This window comes from Malaclemys terrapin, chromosome 1, assembly GCF_027887155.1.
Source record: "Malaclemys terrapin pileata isolate rMalTer1 chromosome 1, rMalTer1.hap1, whole genome shotgun sequence".
Taxonomy (NCBI): domain Eukaryota; kingdom Metazoa; phylum Chordata; order Testudines; family Emydidae; genus Malaclemys; species Malaclemys terrapin.
The window spans coordinates 123491313-123509228 of NC_071505.1; the positions used below are offsets into that span (position 1 = coordinate 123491313).

The following is a 17916-nucleotide window of genomic DNA, read 5'->3' on the forward strand; positions in this document are numbered from 1 at the left end:
TTTGACACATACCCCTGCCAACTGGAAGGGCTTCTGCATTACAGCACTGATCAATGAGTTGATGGCAATGTTCCACCATGGATTCCAGCTGTGCTTTGTCATAAGAAACTCCCAAGAATCTCACCAGCTGCTCAACCATTGTTGCAAGGTCCTGTAAGAAAATATTTAAAAACAAGTAAAAGTTAATAGACTTCAGGATTAAATATACAAATGCAAAAAATGTGTTGAAGTGGAGTTAAGGTTGCAACCCCAAAATAGCATCCTGTGCTGCTTGGGCCCTTCCTGAGTGTGAAAGTTGAATCCCCCAAACTCAAATGCTGGAAAACCAGCAAATGCCAGGAGCAGAAACATAGATGCCTAGGAAACCTTAAGTGCCTGCAGGACCTGGTGTGAGTTTTGTGAATTGAAATGGAGCCAAAACTGAGACTTCGTGACTTAGGTATCTACATCTGGTATTTAAGCGCCTAAGTAGCTTTGTGGATCTGGCCGTAAATCCTTATTAAGGCGCTTAAATAAATTACCTGATTTTCAAAAAGTGCTGAGCAACTTCACAGCTTACATGAAAGTCAGTGGATGCTGCTGGTCATCAATGCTTTGAAAAATTAGGCCACACATTTGGGAGTTCAAGTATGGACTCAGGAGTCTGACTTTAGACTCCTAATTTGATGAATCTGAGTCACGATCAATATCAGGCAATAGAAAATTCTTTATAATATCTGGTTTACCTTGTGCATATCTTCATACTTGAGGAAAAGTACATTGGAGTCCATGTGATGTTCCCAGAATTCTTGCACATGCTCAAACCATGAACCATATCCTACTGCAGAGAGAGAGAACATTATAACTGACAAAGAATCTGATGAATATTGTTATGAGTCCCTCTTGACAGGAGCTGAGGAAAATAAGTACATTTGAATGACTGAAGCACTTTATACTTCCAAGGAAATTTTGTTTGTTTCTGCAGTGTTCTTATGCCTAATAAGGAACATCACTGAAATAGAGTATAGTCTCCATCAGTGTCGATGAGATCTTAACACCTTCACAGAGAGCTGATTTGCCCTAAAGCAGTGGTTCTCAAAGCCGGTCCGCCGCTTGTTCAGGGAAAGCCCCTGGCTGGCTGGGCCAGTTGTTTTACCTGCCGTGTCCGCAGGTTCGGCCGATCGCGACTCCCAAGGGTCGCTGTTTGCCACTCCACACCCCTCTCCACACCCCTGCCTCCTGACAGCCCCCCCCAGAACTTCCAACTCATCCAATCCCCCCCAGCTCCTTGTCCCCTGACCACCCCCTCCAGAAGCCCCCCCACCCTAACTGCCCCCCAGGACCCTCCTTGCTCCCTGTCCCCTGACCCCTATCTACCCCCCGCCCCCTGACAGACCTCGGTACTCCCATGCTCCATCCAACACCCCCTGCTCCCTGATTGCCCCCTCCAGAGACCCCCCCACCCCTAACACCCCCGCCCGGGATCCCACCCCCATCCAACCCACCCTGCTCCCTGTCCCCTGACTCCCCCCACCCCTTATCCAACCCCCCTGGCCCCGGACTCCTTACCATGGCATGAGATGAGGCTCCTAGCCTCCCCGCAGAGCCAAATGCTGCCCTGCAGGAGCATGCGCAGCCCCAGCCCCCAGAGCACTGCACACGGGGCAGCATGGCTCCACGAGAGGTGGGAGGTGTCTGCCTCCCCATGGAGCCAAACCCTGCCCCACGGGAGCGTGCAGCCCCGGCCCCCAGAGCGCTGTGCTCGCGGCAGCAGGACTCATGGGGAGGGAGAAAGGCGGGGGAGGGGCCGGCAGCTTGCTGCGCTCAGCCGGGCTCTCCGGCCGGGGAGCGCAGACCCCGCAGCTTGCCGCGCCTGGAGAGGGGAGCCATTTGCCCACCCCTGCCTTAGGGTGTGCCTGGGCACACCCGGCACACCCCGTGCGCACGCCTATGACTATGCATATTACTGAATGGGAATGAGAGGACATTCCTGCAATTTACATGTCACACTACATTCCACTTCTCTTTCACTTGGCTACACTCAGCAGAAAGTGGAGATAGCTTCGAGGGAGAGAAGTGTAGATGGTCTAAGAAACCATTATCCACATTTGATAAAAGATTCCTCCTCACTACATTCCTATGTGCAATGCAATTTCTAGGGCAGGTCAACATTTTCTTCCTTATTTAAGAAAGTATTGAGGAAATGGCCCTATGCATCCAAATGTTGTTCTGGAAACAAGAGTGAAAATCAAAAATAAAAATCTATAACCAGGAAATTCACAGTTAAATCTTTCCCCTCCCCAGTGCCCCAAAATCTAAATTTACTGTCTTGTTTCTGTTGCTTTTAAATTGTCTAGGAGTACTTCTGCTCATCCAAAAGAATATCAGGACTTAGGGCCAGAACTTTATCTCACTTACACTGGTGTAAATCCAGAATACATCCATTGACTTCAGTCACTTTACACCAGTGTAATAAAGATCAGACACTGGTCCCTGCTATCTAAGAAAAAAATGTCTTGCTGCTAATATTATCAGAAGAAAATATATTTGGGTACACAATCCAGGCAAAAATACATTCTGAAAATTTGTTAATTTATCAGTTTGTCATCTATCATCATTTCTAATGAGTACTTCAAATCATCAAGAAGTAGGATCTGTGCAAAACAGGTGAACATTTTTCCACATTTTACACAAAACATCTTGTCATCTGACTATGGGCAATTTTCTTTTCAAATGATGTTTTTCCATGAATTCAACCAAGTAGCTATACAAAATGAGAAAATATTCCACTTCTGAACTTCGCATTTTTAATTTGGTAATGGGCTCATTTTTACTTCACAAAGGGGCCTGCTTTCATGTGAAAATTCACAAAACACAGGTCATTTTTCAGCAAAACACACCCATTTTCAATGTATATAACAGTATGTGAAAAACTGGCATTCTGAGCACTTTCTCGTTATGACTATTTCACACACCTCTAAATATGTGTTTACATTAGGGCTACAAACTGATGAAGCAAAAAATGTCACACAGGACAGCTCAATACTGGCTGCTCCTAACCCAAGCCGGGTGGATTTGATGGTGCAGAGCAGCAGCCGTTTAAGATAGTGATGACAGGTTATCATTATCTTATATGAGGAAAGCCTCTTAGATCTTCAGGGGATGATGCTACAGAATGAGGCTGTTCTCTGACTTCATCCTCATGTCCTGAAACTAAAGAGCTACCATGAAGAGAAGGTATGTGGAGGGGTTTCTACATGGCCAGGAGGGGAGAGGGATGGAGGGAGAATGATGTCATGTTGGCTCAGTCCTCTTCCTCCAGCAAAACTTTGGCCAAAGGAGCAGGTTTTCTTCTCCTTTCATTCCCACCAAGGGGAAAAAAACTGAGGGCATGACATGGTCCTTAGTTAAATGTATTACATTATAAAAGGCCCCATTTGCACAGTTACAGGAACATAGAAAGTGTTACAATGTTTTACTGACTCTGTGATGTTGGGATAAATCACATACCTGGGGCAAGATTACTGAACCTGGTACAGGAAGGTATATATTACACCTGGAGAGCTCCTGCCCACAAGAGAGGAGAGTTGCACCTCTGTGGAATGTTCCCCTTTCCCCCATCTCCATTGGAACCCCTTCACAAGGCTCCAGGATATGGATGGGGCAAGTTGGAGATGAAATGGCATGGATAGACAGTGATTCTCCCCCCCCCTGCTGCAAACCCACAGGAGAAAACAACAATGGTTTATAAAGCCTGTTATTAACCTCCACTGGCTCATTCTTCCTTCCTACGGAACCCTGCAGTTGCATCCAATGACTACTTCAAAGTTCAGCTCCAATGGAAGCTTGCTGCCTGGGATCCAGCCATTGCTACACAATGATTTGATTAGCAGCTAATGAGTTGTGTTAACTGGAGCTGCTGCATGATACATCCTTGTTGCATTACTAGCCTGAGCATCAGCAGCACTGTGTTTCAACCTACCCTGATGGGCCAGCTAGCTTGAGTTTAAAGCACTGACTGCCTAGAGCTAGAGATTTTTGTGTGTGGATGGGGGTCAGGTTTGGGGCAATACTCAACTCATAGCTTGAGCTAACAATGCAGTATAGACAAGCCCATAGCAACTGCCATCGCGAAACAGGCCAATAGTCCATCTTGTTTCCTACAGTGGCCAGAACCAGATATTTCAGAGGAAGGCATAAAACCTCGATAATACCCTTAATTTTATGATACTTAATACCTTGATTTTACAATACCACAATGTAGCTATGGTGTGCTTCACTGCAGATAGGCTGAAGGGCATTCCCACATAGTGCCTGGTCCCTTCTTCTTGACTATGACAAAAACTTTCACTCTTCGCTTGGTCCAATCCTGTGAGGAGCAGGGTGACTCCCAACAGGTGATGAGTGCTATCAACATCCACTGAAATCAACAGGAGCTGAGGATGCTTGGTAATTCCCACAAGGCACCTGGCACATTGCAGGATTAGGCCCTGATTGACCTCAATGGGAGTTTTGCCTGAGTAAGCTGCTGCAGGACTAAATCCACAGTGCCCAGTACTGCAGGGTGTGCAATTGTTTAGACGACACGACCATAGTTTGCATCGACATGGAGAAATTTTACAGTCTGAATCCATCCATTAAAAATCAGTTGGCAGTGCCCATGAAGCAACTAAAATATCACCAGAAATATAATTATATACTTGTATTATAATAATATATGGAATGCAGAGGTAAAAATAAACGGATAACAGATTGCATCACGCACAGAGAAAAGTTCCTTACACTTGTCATTCATAAACCTTCGACAGAATTCTTGAAATGTTCCTCTGTAGCTCATGGTTCTTAGGGAGCGGTGAAACTGGTAATAGGACACTACCAAGTCTTTGGGGTTGCGAGCCATGTATATTACCTAGGAAAGTGAAAACAATCCATGTTATTAAAAGCATATTTCCTGCACTTCGCAAACCATGCAAGCACCAGCGGGTGGTACAGCTAATCAAACACCAATTCATTTTTACCTTGGAATCGCCGTTATGGAGGTCTGAAGGCAAAAACCGATATGGTAGGTGGCTTTTTATGAGGCGAGGAGATGTGAGCTCCTAAAAGAAAATGGAAGGAGAAAACATTTCTCACGGCATCTAAGTTGGCTGGCATTCCTTCCTAAATTGTCAAATGTAAAGGTCCTTACTATACTGCTTTACATTCACAAACTCACTGCTAAAACTAATGAGATCGGCAACATGCTATTGTAGACAGTCCCATCATACCATTCCCTCCATAACATATTTAAAAACATAACATAGTACAATAAAACATTACAATAAAATTCTGAATCATTAAAACAAATTGAGCAGGTCAAGTGACAAAAAGGACAAAAAAATGGGATGGAGGGGAATGGTAATAAATGGGGATTTAAAAAAAAGCATCTGAATGCTGAAAGACTTTCAGTGAAGTCAACTGTACCTTGATGATGTCCAGACCAGGCTGAGGATACTCTAGGACTGGAAGCTGTTCATCTATATTCATTAATCCAATCTCATCAGGGTCAGCTCCCTGACTCACTAGATATACCACTTCCTGTAGCAAGCCTGTGCCTCCAAAGAGAAATCAAATAACAAAAGAGACGAGATTGTATTATAATCCTTATTTAAACAGAAACATCTGAAAGAAAAGACCTACACATACAAATAATAACTATGTCCTTAAAGTTTTCTGAAAACTAATACAGAATCTAGAGCTACTGTAAGTACTAATGATATTGGATCTATCCCTCCAGCTGTGTTTTAAACATAAGATCTTCTTCCTTGTAAAATGTCCAAGTTATTTCACTGAGTAATTTAAATACAAATATTTAAATATAAATAGTGTTCCCAGCATCTTTAATCTCATAGCATTTTACCCACATTAGTCAAAATTCACAGTATAAATGTGAGGTAGGTAAATATTAGCATATCCATTTTAGAAATGAAGAATTGAGGTACAAAGAGGTTGTCCAGGGTCACACATGAGCAACAGTAATGGGAACAGACCTCAGGATAATAGACACCCTTTTCAATTCTAAATATTAGGCAACACTACCGTTTTGTATGCACACTAAGGTCTTATGTAGAGTAGAGTTTTTGATCTTGTTGTAACTTGAGAATTTATTGATTGTCATATTAACTATACAGGAACAACTTGTTCCTGGACACAAAGGTTTGTTGCTGGTGATGTTTCACCCTAGTCAATTAATTTGAGTACAATAGGACCAAAAACTCTAATCTAGACAAGGGTTGACAGCATTGGCCCCTCCTCTTTCAGTTCTAGCGTCAAAGACCGTCTTCTCTGCAATGGTGGCTGAAAATATGCAAAACTGGACGCCCTTAAACCTTATCTTCTGGTTGGCAACCCAGTGCAATGTTCTATCAAATGGAATGGAACCTGTCATTTCCAACATAGCAGGAAACTTAGTGAATTCTCAATTAGGATTTCTTAATCCCAAAATTAGGTGGAAAAAACCTCAACCTCATCACTGCTGCACTTTAAGAGGTTGTTCAGTAAATGCATGAATGCAGGTGGTATTAAATCATAGCCTGGGAAGTACATTTCTGAGAGTTGCTTTCCAGAATGAGTCCTATAAATGTTACGACTGATGAGACCCATTTCACCTATTTACCTGCCAGCTGAGTTCAGGGTAATTAGAATGACTTGGAAGAAGCTCCTTTATATTATGAACACCTATGTCAGTGACCAGTCTTGTGCTCCATTTACATCGTCCCTTCAAACTCTTCACTCCACTCTGCATTCTAAAGCACAGCAGATATTTTTATACATTAAAATTAACATACATATGGCACTTCGGTATTAGTCCTTGTTACTCCATGAGCACTACACTTTCCCTTATTAAACATTTATGACATGAGACATCTTGATCCTCTATAATTTATTTCTGCTTTCTAAATTCCACTTGCAAAGAAAGATGCTGTTACAGCAACCTCAGTCCATAAGAAGAAAATATATACCTGTTCCGGGATCAACATTAGCAGTAGAGCTTTGTAAAGGACTGTCGTCTCCATACAAACAAGAAGTCACGTTCATAATACTCATGTGAATTTGGATTGGTGGGTTTAGTGGCAGGGTCGGATGGAAGCTTGAACTCTGCAGCATGCTCCCTGTTGACCTTATGGTTAACCAATCAGCCTCTGTGGCTGCTGTTGTATAGCCACTCCTGAAGAAGCCAGGCTGCTAGGGGAGAAGATGACCAGCAAACCACTCAGCTACAATGGCACTCTAGAGTTCTATATAGATCTTGGACCATCCACAGGTGTAGGAGGTTATGTTTCCTGCCTGTTCCCTGATGGGGTGGGTCAGCAAGCCACACTCTCCCATGGAACAAAGAAAAGGGAAATTGGAGTTTTAAAAAAATCAATGTTTCTGCCCCATATATTATATGCGGGTTTTCCCTCCACATAGGAGAAAATATGCTCTTAGCAACTCACATGTCCTCAAATTGTCTACTAGGCTTCTGCAAGAAATGTATGAGAAGTAGTAAGCTGTTTAGAGAGATTATTCTGGATACCATAGGGAGGGAAGTCTGGTGATTGTGTGCAGTGCAGAGTGCTTAGGCTAACTCATAAAAAGTAAGAGGGTGGATCAAATGTCCTTTTCTTAGAAGACTAGTTGAAATTGGTGAATTTCAATAATAATAAGCACTTCTGCAGTGCTATACAACTTCACACCACCCTTCACATACCAACTGTCCTCGTGACATACCTATCCCTGTCTTACAGATGAAAAAATGGAGACAGAGAGGTCAAGTAGTTTGCCTCCAGCTAAGCATAGAACTCAGAAGTCCCTGGCCACCAGGCTTACATTCAGGACATTGAACCATGCTTCTTCCAGTCATGAGCATTCTGCTGTTTTTCATCTTACTTTTCTAGGTGCTGGACCTGAGTCTCATTCACACTAAGACTCATGAGAATTAGGTCCCTTTTATTTAAGGGAAAACTTGCTGAGGTCTTCCTCTCCCTTAGCCCTAATCCAGCACTACTTCTCATCACACCCAGCACCCTCATGCGTGGATACACTTATAAATGCTTTATTCTGTGTTTGGTGTGGTTGTTTGTGGAGTTAAAAAAAATATTAAGGGCAATTACCTCGATACAAATATTTATTTAAAAACAAAAACATCCTTACATTTTTAGAATTTATTTTTAAACAAAACCTAAAATGATGGATTTAAACAAAGTTGACAGCGCACCTTTAAATATAATAGAACCTCAGAGTTATGAACACTTCGCGAATGGAGGCTGTTTCTAACTTTTAAGTGTTTGTAACTCTGAAAAAAACATGATCCTCCTAGGGCCAACACCCCAGAAATAGCAGTACAAACTAATTTATAGCCATGCTGCTAATGGCTAAAAGTGCGCATTCTGTGAACTACTCCAGAGGAAGTCACAGAACAGTTAATGATGCTTCAAGAATGCTCAATGCTACTTCATTTTAGAGCAGCTATTCCCTGGCTCCTCCCACTGTTCTCTAGCCAATCTCCCCTTTTCCCATATGGCCATCTGGCTGCAAACATATTTTGTGGAAGGGGAAAATGGCAGCTGTAAAGTAAGGAACACCCTAGGATATCTTCTTTCCTTCCCACGTGGCCAACTGTAGCTTTTTACAGAACTGTGTTTCCCTCCAAATCACATAACAGGACAAAGCTGACCTTGAGCCCTTTCATATGTTCCTTTCTTAACCCCCTGTTTTTGAAAGTGTTATGGAAAAATACAATAAAGGTAGGCATATTTTTTCTAGGTATTTATAATGTTAACACTAGCAGTTTTCCAGCGCAGCCCGTTAGTCTCGCCTCTATTGATCCATCAGTGCTTGGTCAAATTTCAGCTAATACAATACAATGGTACCATTAAGACTCATATTTTTTTTATAGCTTCAGTAAATGCAAGTGCTTATTAAAATGAGGGATGTTAAAACTATTATAGACTAACTGAGCAAATGCTGTAAACAAATTCTCTGTCTAGTTCTGTTAATTGCTTGCAAGATGATTTTCCCATTCCCCCCAAATGCTCAATCAATAGGAGTTTGCTTGAGAAGGACAGAGGTAACACTGCATACGGACTTAAGAATCTGGTCCTGTGTGTTTAATAATTTGGCCTAACAATAAAATAAAGCTGTACTGGATGCCATATTTCCCTAGTTCTTCTGCTATGACTTAGGTACTTAGGACCCACAATTCACATTTTGATTTGAATGGGAGTTTTCCTGAGTAAGAACTAAGGCCTACATTTTTAAAAGCGATTAGTGATTTTACCTCAATTTTTTGGGTGCCCAACATCAGACACATTAGAGAGCCTGATTTGAAGCAAATGCTGAGCACTCACTGTTTGAAAACCAGGCCCATTTAAAGTGACATCACTTGGGCACTCAAAAATTTGAGGCAACCAAAATCACTTTTAAAAATTCAGGACTAATAGTCTTGGCCAGAAAGTCTGTGGCAGAGCCAGAAATAGAAACTACATCTCCTGCAGCCAAGTCTAGTGTCTTAACCATCAGACCAACTTTAAGGCATAAGATAAATGCTTCGTTTACAGATCCAAGGTGGGTGAGAGAATATCTGCTGGTGAGAGAGACAAGACTTCAAGCTTCCACAGAGCTCTTCTTCAGGTCTGGGAAAGACACTCAAGATTGTCACAGCCAAAACAAGGTAGAACAGATTGTTAAGGGTGAGGGATTAATACACATTACAAGAGACCATTCAAGGTGAAATGAGGAGTTAATACCCCTTCAGTTGTCAGACAAAGGAGAGTTAATGGGTCACAGCCTGTGTAATGAGCCATAAAATCCAGTGTCTTGATTTTTAGGGCTTGTCTACACCACACAGCTTTTAGTGACAAGGCTGTCACTAAAAGTCAGTGTGTAAACGCTCTTTTTCGGTACTTTGTTGGCACTTTTGCTGACAAAATACTTCCAGCCCTGTGAGCAATGTTAGCTTTGTCGGCAGGAAAGCCGCGTTCACACTGCCACTTGCGTCGGCAAAACTTTTGTCTTTTGCGGGGATGGGGGGGGGCTTTTTTAAGTACCCGTGAAAGACAAAAGTTTTGTTGACAACTTTGCAGAGTAGGCAACAGGGTTCGTTACAAGGATTGGATCCTGGTTAGTGTTTCTGTGGTGTGGTGGGTAGTTGCTGCTAGGGTGACCAGACAGCGAGTGTGAAAAATCAGGACGGGGGTGAGGGGTAATAGGAGCCTATATAAGAAAAAGACCCAAAAAATCAGGACTGTCCCTATAAAATCGGGACATCTGCTCACCCTAGTTGCTGCTGAGTATTTGCTTCAGGGTGGGGGACTGTCTGTAAGTGAGGACTGGCCTGCCTCCCAAGGTCTGTGAGAGTGAGGGATTGTCCTTCAGGATAGGTTGTAGATCAGGGGTCAGCAACCTTTCCCCAGTGGTGTGCCGAGTCTTCATTTATTCACTCTAATTTAAGGTTTCGCATGCCAGTAATACAGTTTAACGTTTTTAGAAGGTCTCTTTCTATAAGTCTATAATCTATAACTAAGCTATTGTTGTATATAAAGTAAATAAGGTTTTTAAAATGTTTAAGAAGCTTCATTTAAAATTAAATGAAAATGCAGAGTTCCCCGGACCGGTGGCCAGGACCCGGGCAGTGTGAGTGCCACTAAAAATCAGCACACGTGCCGCCTTCGGCACATGTGCCATAGGTTGCCTACCCCTGTTGTAGATCCTTGATGATGTGCAGGAGAGGTTTTAGCTGGGGGCTGTACATGATGGCCAGTGGTGTTCTTTTATTTTCCTTGTTGGGCCTGTCCTGTAGTAGGTGACTTCTGGGTACAGTCTCGCTCTGTCAATCTGTTTTCTCACTTCCCCAGGTGGGTATTGTAGTTTTAAGAATGCTTGATAAAGATCTTGTAGGTGTTTGTCTCTTTGTTTGTTCTTCACTTGTAAGGTAACTCCCTTCTCTTCATGTGCCAGTATATTTATGCTTGATTCTGTAATTTTCACTCCATGCATCTGAAGAAGTGTTTTTTTACCCAGGAAAGCTTATGACTAAATAAATCTGTTAGTCTTTAAGGTGCCACCAGACTACTTGTTGTTTTTATCCCCTTAAGTCTCTGCTATCTAAATGTAACGCTCTACCATGGCGTAGATATACACAAGACCTATGATGTCAAAATAACAAGGAAAAAATAGTATAAGGGCTCAGAATAGAAAAAGAAAAACAATATAAACCAGGTACGTGACCATGTCCACAGATAATCCAGTCCTATTACTTGCTTTTCCAGCCTTCCCTACAGGGCTTCCCTTTGGTGAAGATTACCTCTGTGATTCTGAGTGATTCAGAGGTCCTACCTAATATTAGAACCCTGGAAAAGGGACCAGTGTTGAGAATACAGGAGACCTGCAGTCGCAATGACGGGAAGATCAACAGGACAGTAAGAAGCTTTGGAGGAAAGCATGTTCTTTATACACTATTCAGGGCAGGATCTGCCTTCCTATGTATTTGAAAAACACCTGGAATATTCTGGGTATATAAAATAACAGTAATAATCCCAGCCAGTGTTTACACTAATTGCAGGATCGATAGATCCTCAAATCTCAACTCTTCTACAGCACTCTTAGTGAGGTGCAGGCCCTTATACAACTGTTATCAACTGTGTCCTACATCCAGCTGCCTCTGACAGTTTCAGTCACATTCTCATTCTAGAGCCTATTCTAAAAAGATGCCAGAACCATATCCTGGTGCATTACATGCTTGAGCTGCAGTTCTGAATCCTCCCACACTGTTTAACCCCCCTGCATTTTCAGAAAGGTGATACAATGTTCTGTAGAAGGCAATGATGCAGAAAAGAGTCTTGTCCTAGTGCCAATTTTTTCAAAACTCCCATTTACCATGCCATTGCTTTAAATCAGTTAGTACCATTTAGTTATCTTCAGCACCATTGATTTCAGGGGGCTGAAATCATGGTCTTTATCCTGGTATATAGAGACCCTTAATGTGGCCACAGTGGCCCCTTAAATAAATAAATTATAAATAAATTAATGGAGATATCCCATCTCCTAGAACTGGAAGGGACCTTGAAAGGTCATCGAGTCCAGCCCCCTGCCTTCACTAGCAGGACCAAGTACTTGATTTTGCCCCAGATCCCCAAGTGGCCCCCTCAAGGATTGAATTCACAACCCTGGGTTTAGCAGGCCAATGCTCAACCCACTGAGCTATCCCTCCCTCTCCCTCTCCCTCTCCCTTAATCCATGGCCTCACAGTGTGTGCTGGAACTAACAAGCAGGGGATCAGAAGGCAGAAGATGTTACTGCATCCAGCCTTTTCTATGAAACCAGTCATTTCCCATGTGCTAGGCTCTGCTGGAAGCACGCTCGTCAGTTCTGAAAGTGCTCTCTTGGCATTCAAACTCATACAGCTTCCTTTTGTAGTCAGAAGGGAATTTCCATGCCCCAGTTTGAAATCTGCTTCAGGGAAGTCATCAGCAAAAACCTACCCACACTGGTGTGCATTTGCATATATTTTTGAAAACGAATAGCATGAAGCCAGTGCACCCACAGTGCCATGAAAATGCGCTGCAGGCAAGAGCCATATGTACCAAAAATAAGAAATAAGCACCTCAGTGTTTTAAACATTTAACAAATGTTGCTTCCCCTCCAGGCATGGCACTACTTCACAATCACCTAGCAATAAGTATGCTACTGTATTAATCATACTGGGACAAAATGGTCAAACATTTTTGCATCAAACTGGTTTTTTTTCAGAAAGAGTTATGATCATATGCCACAAGAGTTGCCCCAAGTGATATCAATGTTTGCAAGATACCTGCACTCTATTCACGTCAAAAATGTTTTCATTCTTTTTCATAAATGTAAAATCACAGCTTGAGGCAGGCAACAATGTTTCTATCATTGTTCTAAATTAGGAGAGAACGTAGCCCTAATTTAATAAAATGAGCACAGAATGCATGGCAAGCTGATCTGCATGGTTACGTCTTTGTGTGTCTATGTGCGTGATTTCTGCAATGCAATCTTTTGCTCCGAGCTCTACATTCCTTATAAACAGAAGGCAATAACAATTCAATAGACATTGAAGGGAACATCATTAAGGTAAGTCTGAGCAATATATACACAGAATGAGCCAATTTCAATGGTACACTACAGCTGCTTCTTGCCCCTCTGGCAACACAAAGCAGCAGTAAACATGGCTTTTAACTGGCTGGCTAGCCTGGGTTTATAGCTGCTCGGCGTCACCAGTGCACTGCAAAACAGCCATAGCATGCTGGTGAATCTGGACCACTGTATATATAGCTAATCTGCATATACTGAGCTTGATTCTGATCTTACCTGTTTCAAACGGGTATCATTTAATTGGCTTAAATAGATTTACTACTCATTTACACCAGTGTAGCTAAAAGCTGAATCAGGACTATTGTCTGTTAATCTAGGGTTACCATATTTCAGCAAGCAAAAAAGAGGACGGGAGGAGCCCCGCCCTAGCCCCGCCCCTGCCCCTCCCACTTCCCGCCCCCCCAGAACCCCCAACCCTCCCCCCGTTCCTTGTCCCCTGACTGCCCCCTCCTGGGACCCCTGCCCCTAACTGCCCCCCAGGACTCCACTCCCTATCTAAGCCTCCCTGCCTCTTGTCCCCTGACTGCCCCAACCCTTATCCACACCCCCACCCCCAGACAGACCCCTGGGACTCCCACGCCCCATCCAACCACTCCCCACCCCCTGACAGCCCCCCCCCGAACTCCCAACCCATCTAAACCCCTCTGCTCCCTGTCCCCTGACTGCTCCGATCCCTCTCCGCACTCCTGCCCCCTGACAGCCCCCCCCAGAACTCCCAACCCATCTAAACCTCTCTGCTCCCTGTCCCCTGACTGCTCCGATCCCTCTCCCCACTCCTGCCCCCTTGACAGCCCCCCCCAGAACTCCCAACCCATCTAAACCTCTCTGCTCCCTGTCCCCTGACTGCTCCGATCCCTCTCCCCACTCCTGCCCCCTGACAGCCCCCCGCCAGAACTCCCAGCTCCCCACCCCCCTGCTCCTTGTCCCCTGACTGCCCCTTCCTGGGACCCCTGCTCCTAACTGCCCTCCAGAACCCCACCCCTAAGCCTCCCTGTTCCTTGTCCCCTAACTGCCCCCTCCTAAGACCCCCCCCAACTGCCCCCCAGGACCCTACCCCCTACCTGTACCCTGACTGCCCAAAACTTTCTCCACCCCCCCCCCAAAAGCCCCCCCCCGTTTCTTGACTGCCCCCTCCAGAACCTTCCTGCCCCCGGTCCCCCTTACCCTGCTGCTCAGAACAGGGTGTTGGGCTCTGTGCGAGCCGAGCCGGACACGTGGCTGCGCTTCCCAGCACAACAAAACCCGGTCCCTGGCCCTGCACAACAAAACCCGGTCCCTGGCACAGTGCTGCCGGACCGGGTTGCAGGAGAGGCCAACTCAGAATGCAGGGCGGCTCCGGCTCCTCTACAGCTGCTCAAGAGTCCAGCCCGGGATTTTTCTGCAGCCCTCCCAGCCGCTCGCTCTGCCGGGGGAGGGGGAAATCCCGGACATTGTGAGTGCTTTACAAATTCCCCCCGGACGCTATTTTTAGCGCAAAAAGGAGGACATGTCTGGGTAAATCCGGACGAATGGTAACCCTAATTAATCTAATTTCATTAGATATTATCCAGAACCTTCAGCCTTTTAAATGATGAGTTCGGACATCTCATTTGCTGCCCCTCTCTCCCACTGGGAATGGGGATGGCTCCAGGGTCTGGAATTAGCTCCCACTTTCTAAATAATAGGTAGATTTTGGTGTGACTGGTAAAACCTCTAATCAGTTAGCTACCCAATTACCTTCCTCCCAGCTCCTTTCACTGTCTTTCTTTACCTTACACCCTCTCCCAGTGACTGCCCCACTTATTCCTAGCTAACGCCTCTTCCTCACACCTTCATCTCACAGACTTGCTTCCTTCCTGACACTTCCCAATGCTACCATCACTCCCCTCATAAGAACTGTGTGGGGCTAGTGGATTGCCTCAGCCCATAATCCTTCAAGACTGACATATTTACAAGACTGGTGTGCTTCCCCAGCCTTACTCACTAGTGTATACACATACACACACTAGTCAGTGAAACACTTAACAGTCATTGACTCCACAATACCCTATAAAATTAGTACTGTTTCTATCTAAACTATTTGATTTTATTTGCCTGTCAATGTACGGGGCTGTAAAGGACTCTTGTATACTAAGGAAGCCTTGAATACCTTCATTTATTCAGCACCTTCTCACAGTGGCATCAACTCTAATACCCAAGCTGTGACTGTTCTGAAATAGCATAGAACATTCAAATTAAAGTGACTGAGAACATCAGAAGTTTGCATTTGAATTTTTTTTGCTGGTTGTTCCCACCCAGTGTAAGAGAACACTTTATTTAATTATTAGTATTTTTATTACTTGCATTAATGCCTAGACCCCCTCTCAAGTGAATTGAATTAATGGAGATATCCTATCTCCTAGAACTGGAAGGGACCTTGAAAGGTCATTGAGTCCAGCCCTCTGCCTTCACTAGCAGGACCAAGTACCGATTTTGCCCCAGATCCCTAAGTGGCCCCCTCAAGGATTGAACTCACAACCCTGGGTTTAGCAGGCCAATGCTCAAACCATTGAGGGCCGCATTTTGCTAGAGGCTGTACATAACATTCCTAGCCCAAAGAGTTTATCATCTACATAGACAAGACAAAGCATAGGTGGAAGGAAGTATAATTATCTTCATTTTACAGATGGAGAAGTGAGGCACAGAGAGATTAAATGACTTGGCCAAGGTCACACTGGAGGTCTATATTGCCTGGCTGGGAAGGAAACTCATATCTACTGTGTCCTTCATTAGCCAGTGCTTTCATTACAAAACCAATCTTCCTCTTGTGTACGCAGAACTATTCTTTGAAGTGTTGAGTTTGACAGCACTTCTGAGGCAACTTATATGGGACAACACTGGAGGCAGTGTTTTGCTCTGTGTATCATGTATGTGAGGCAGTACTGAAGTAGTTACCATGACAAAGAGCATTTTAACAGAGAATTGCATAATGAGAATACTGAGTTGTGGCTACTCAATTCCTTTTAGCTCATCTTTAAAGCACTTAAACTCCTTTAATTTATATCTTTAATGAGGCAGATGAGCAACAAAATGAGATAGCAGTGATCAGCAACTGGTTTAGGACTGAATACATTTTTAAAAAATTCTTTAGCCTTCAGAGCCATTGCAGTCTGGTCAATACCAAATGTTGCACAAGTACAAGATGTCCATAAAAATCCTTCTGACCTTTTCAATGGGGAAACATTTTTTCTGAGCCTGTTTACAAAAAGGAAATTACTTGGATTTTCTCTACAGCTTTCTTGACAGGAAAGTCATTATTCTACAGTTCCTGGGTTACCCAAATGTTGCTAGATGGTAGTAGGTCTTTCCTCCTTTTGGACTATCTGCTCTCTCCCACTCTTGTCACATCTCTTTGCTCATTTGATGAGATGCGCTGAAGAGAGGTACTGCTATACTGAGACCAAGTGCATTGCTTCTTCATCTAATCTAGATAGCAATGCTTCCTGCTCGACCCACTTAAGGTCTGATCCTGCTCCCACTGAAATCAAGGGCAAAATTCCCAATGTCTACAATTATAATTAGTTTTTATTATTTATTGGTATTGTGGTTGTGTCTAGGAGCCCCAGTCATACACCAGGACTCCATTGTGTTAGAACAGACCAAAAAGATGGTCCTTGCTCCAAACAGCTTTTAGCTGCAGGCCCATCGTGCAAACAGCCATTATAGGGAAAGCCTAGTTTCATTCTTGTAGCCCTGGGCTGGAGCATGCTCAGTGGCTCCCTGGGAGATGGTGCAAGTGCAAGGGCAGGCTGCTCAGCACCGAGAGCTGTGAGAGGTTCCAGTGAGGACAGAATCGTTGGAGATTTTAGCTGCTAAGCTCTAGCACAGTGGTTCTCAACCAGGGGTCCAGGGCTGCCTGGGTAGGGTTACCATTCGTCCGGATTTACCCGGACATGTCCTCCTTTTTGTGCTAAAAATAGCGTCCGGGGGGAATTTGTAAAGCACTCACAATGTCCGGGATTTCCCCCCTCCCCCGGAGCGGCTGGGAGGGCTGCAGGGAAGTCCCGGGCTGGACTCCGGAGCAGCTGGAGAGGAGCTCCGCCCTGCATTCTGAGCAAGTGTCTCAGCACAAAGTGCAGCCCTCCCCTTTTGCAACTGGGAGCGGTTACTGCCATGCAGCGTAGCAAAACGGGAGCGAGAGCACTTTGTGCTGATACAAGGGCAGCTCTCTCCTGCAACCCGGTCCGGGCCAGGGACCGGGTTTTGTTGTGCAGGGCCAGGGACCGGGTTTTGTTGTGCTGGGGAGCTCAGCCACGTGTCCGGCTCGCACAGAGCCCAACACCCTGTTCTGAGCAGCAGGGTAAGGGGGGCAGGAGAAGGGGCAGGGAAGTTCTGGAGGGGGCAGTCAAGAAACGGGGGGGGGCTTTTTGGGGGGAGTGGAGAAAGTTTTGGGCAGTCAGGGTACAGGTAGGGGGTAGGGTCCTGGTGGGCAGTTGGGGGGGGGTCTTAGGAGGGGGCAGTTAGGGGACAAGGAACAGGGAGTCTTAGGTAGGGGGTGGGGTTCTGGAGGGCAGTTAGGAGCAGGGGTCCCAGGAGGGGGCAGTCAGGGGACAAGGAGCGGGGGGGTAGGGGGCTGGGAGTTCTGGGGGGGAGCTGTCAGGGGGCAGGAGTGGGGAGAGGGATCGGAGCAGTCAGGGGACAGGGAGCAGAAGGGTTTAGATGGGTTGGGAGTTCTGGGGGGGGCTGTCAGGGGGCAGGAGTGCGGAGAGGGATCGGAGCAGTCAGGGGACAGGGAGCAGAGGGGTTTAGATGGGTTGGGAGTTCTGGGGGGGAGCTGTCAGG

At 45.0% G+C, this 17916-nt stretch overlaps 1 protein-coding gene across 3 annotated transcripts in view; it reads right to left on the reverse strand.

Moving 5' to 3' along the window:
- The window catches only part of SULT4A1 (sulfotransferase family 4A member 1), a 37941-nt gene that overhangs the window by 9362 nt on the left and 10663 nt on the right, over positions 1-17916 (reverse strand). For 2 of the 3 annotated variants that reach the window (XR_008443585.1, XM_054016316.1), the window contains exons 2-6: positions 5443-5573; positions 4998-5078; positions 4762-4888; positions 726-820; positions 13-151 (exon numbers count right to left, since the gene is read on the reverse strand). Coding sequence is in view for 2 of the 3 variants with exons in the window: in XM_054016316.1 (XP_053872291.1) it covers positions 13-151; positions 726-820; positions 4762-4888; positions 4998-5078; positions 5443-5573 (573 nt within the window). In the remaining variant the exon portion in view is untranslated. The remainder of the gene's footprint in view (positions 1-12; positions 152-725; positions 821-4761; positions 4889-4997; positions 5079-5442; positions 5574-17916) is intronic. The other variant, XM_054016318.1, reaches the window with a different exon arrangement.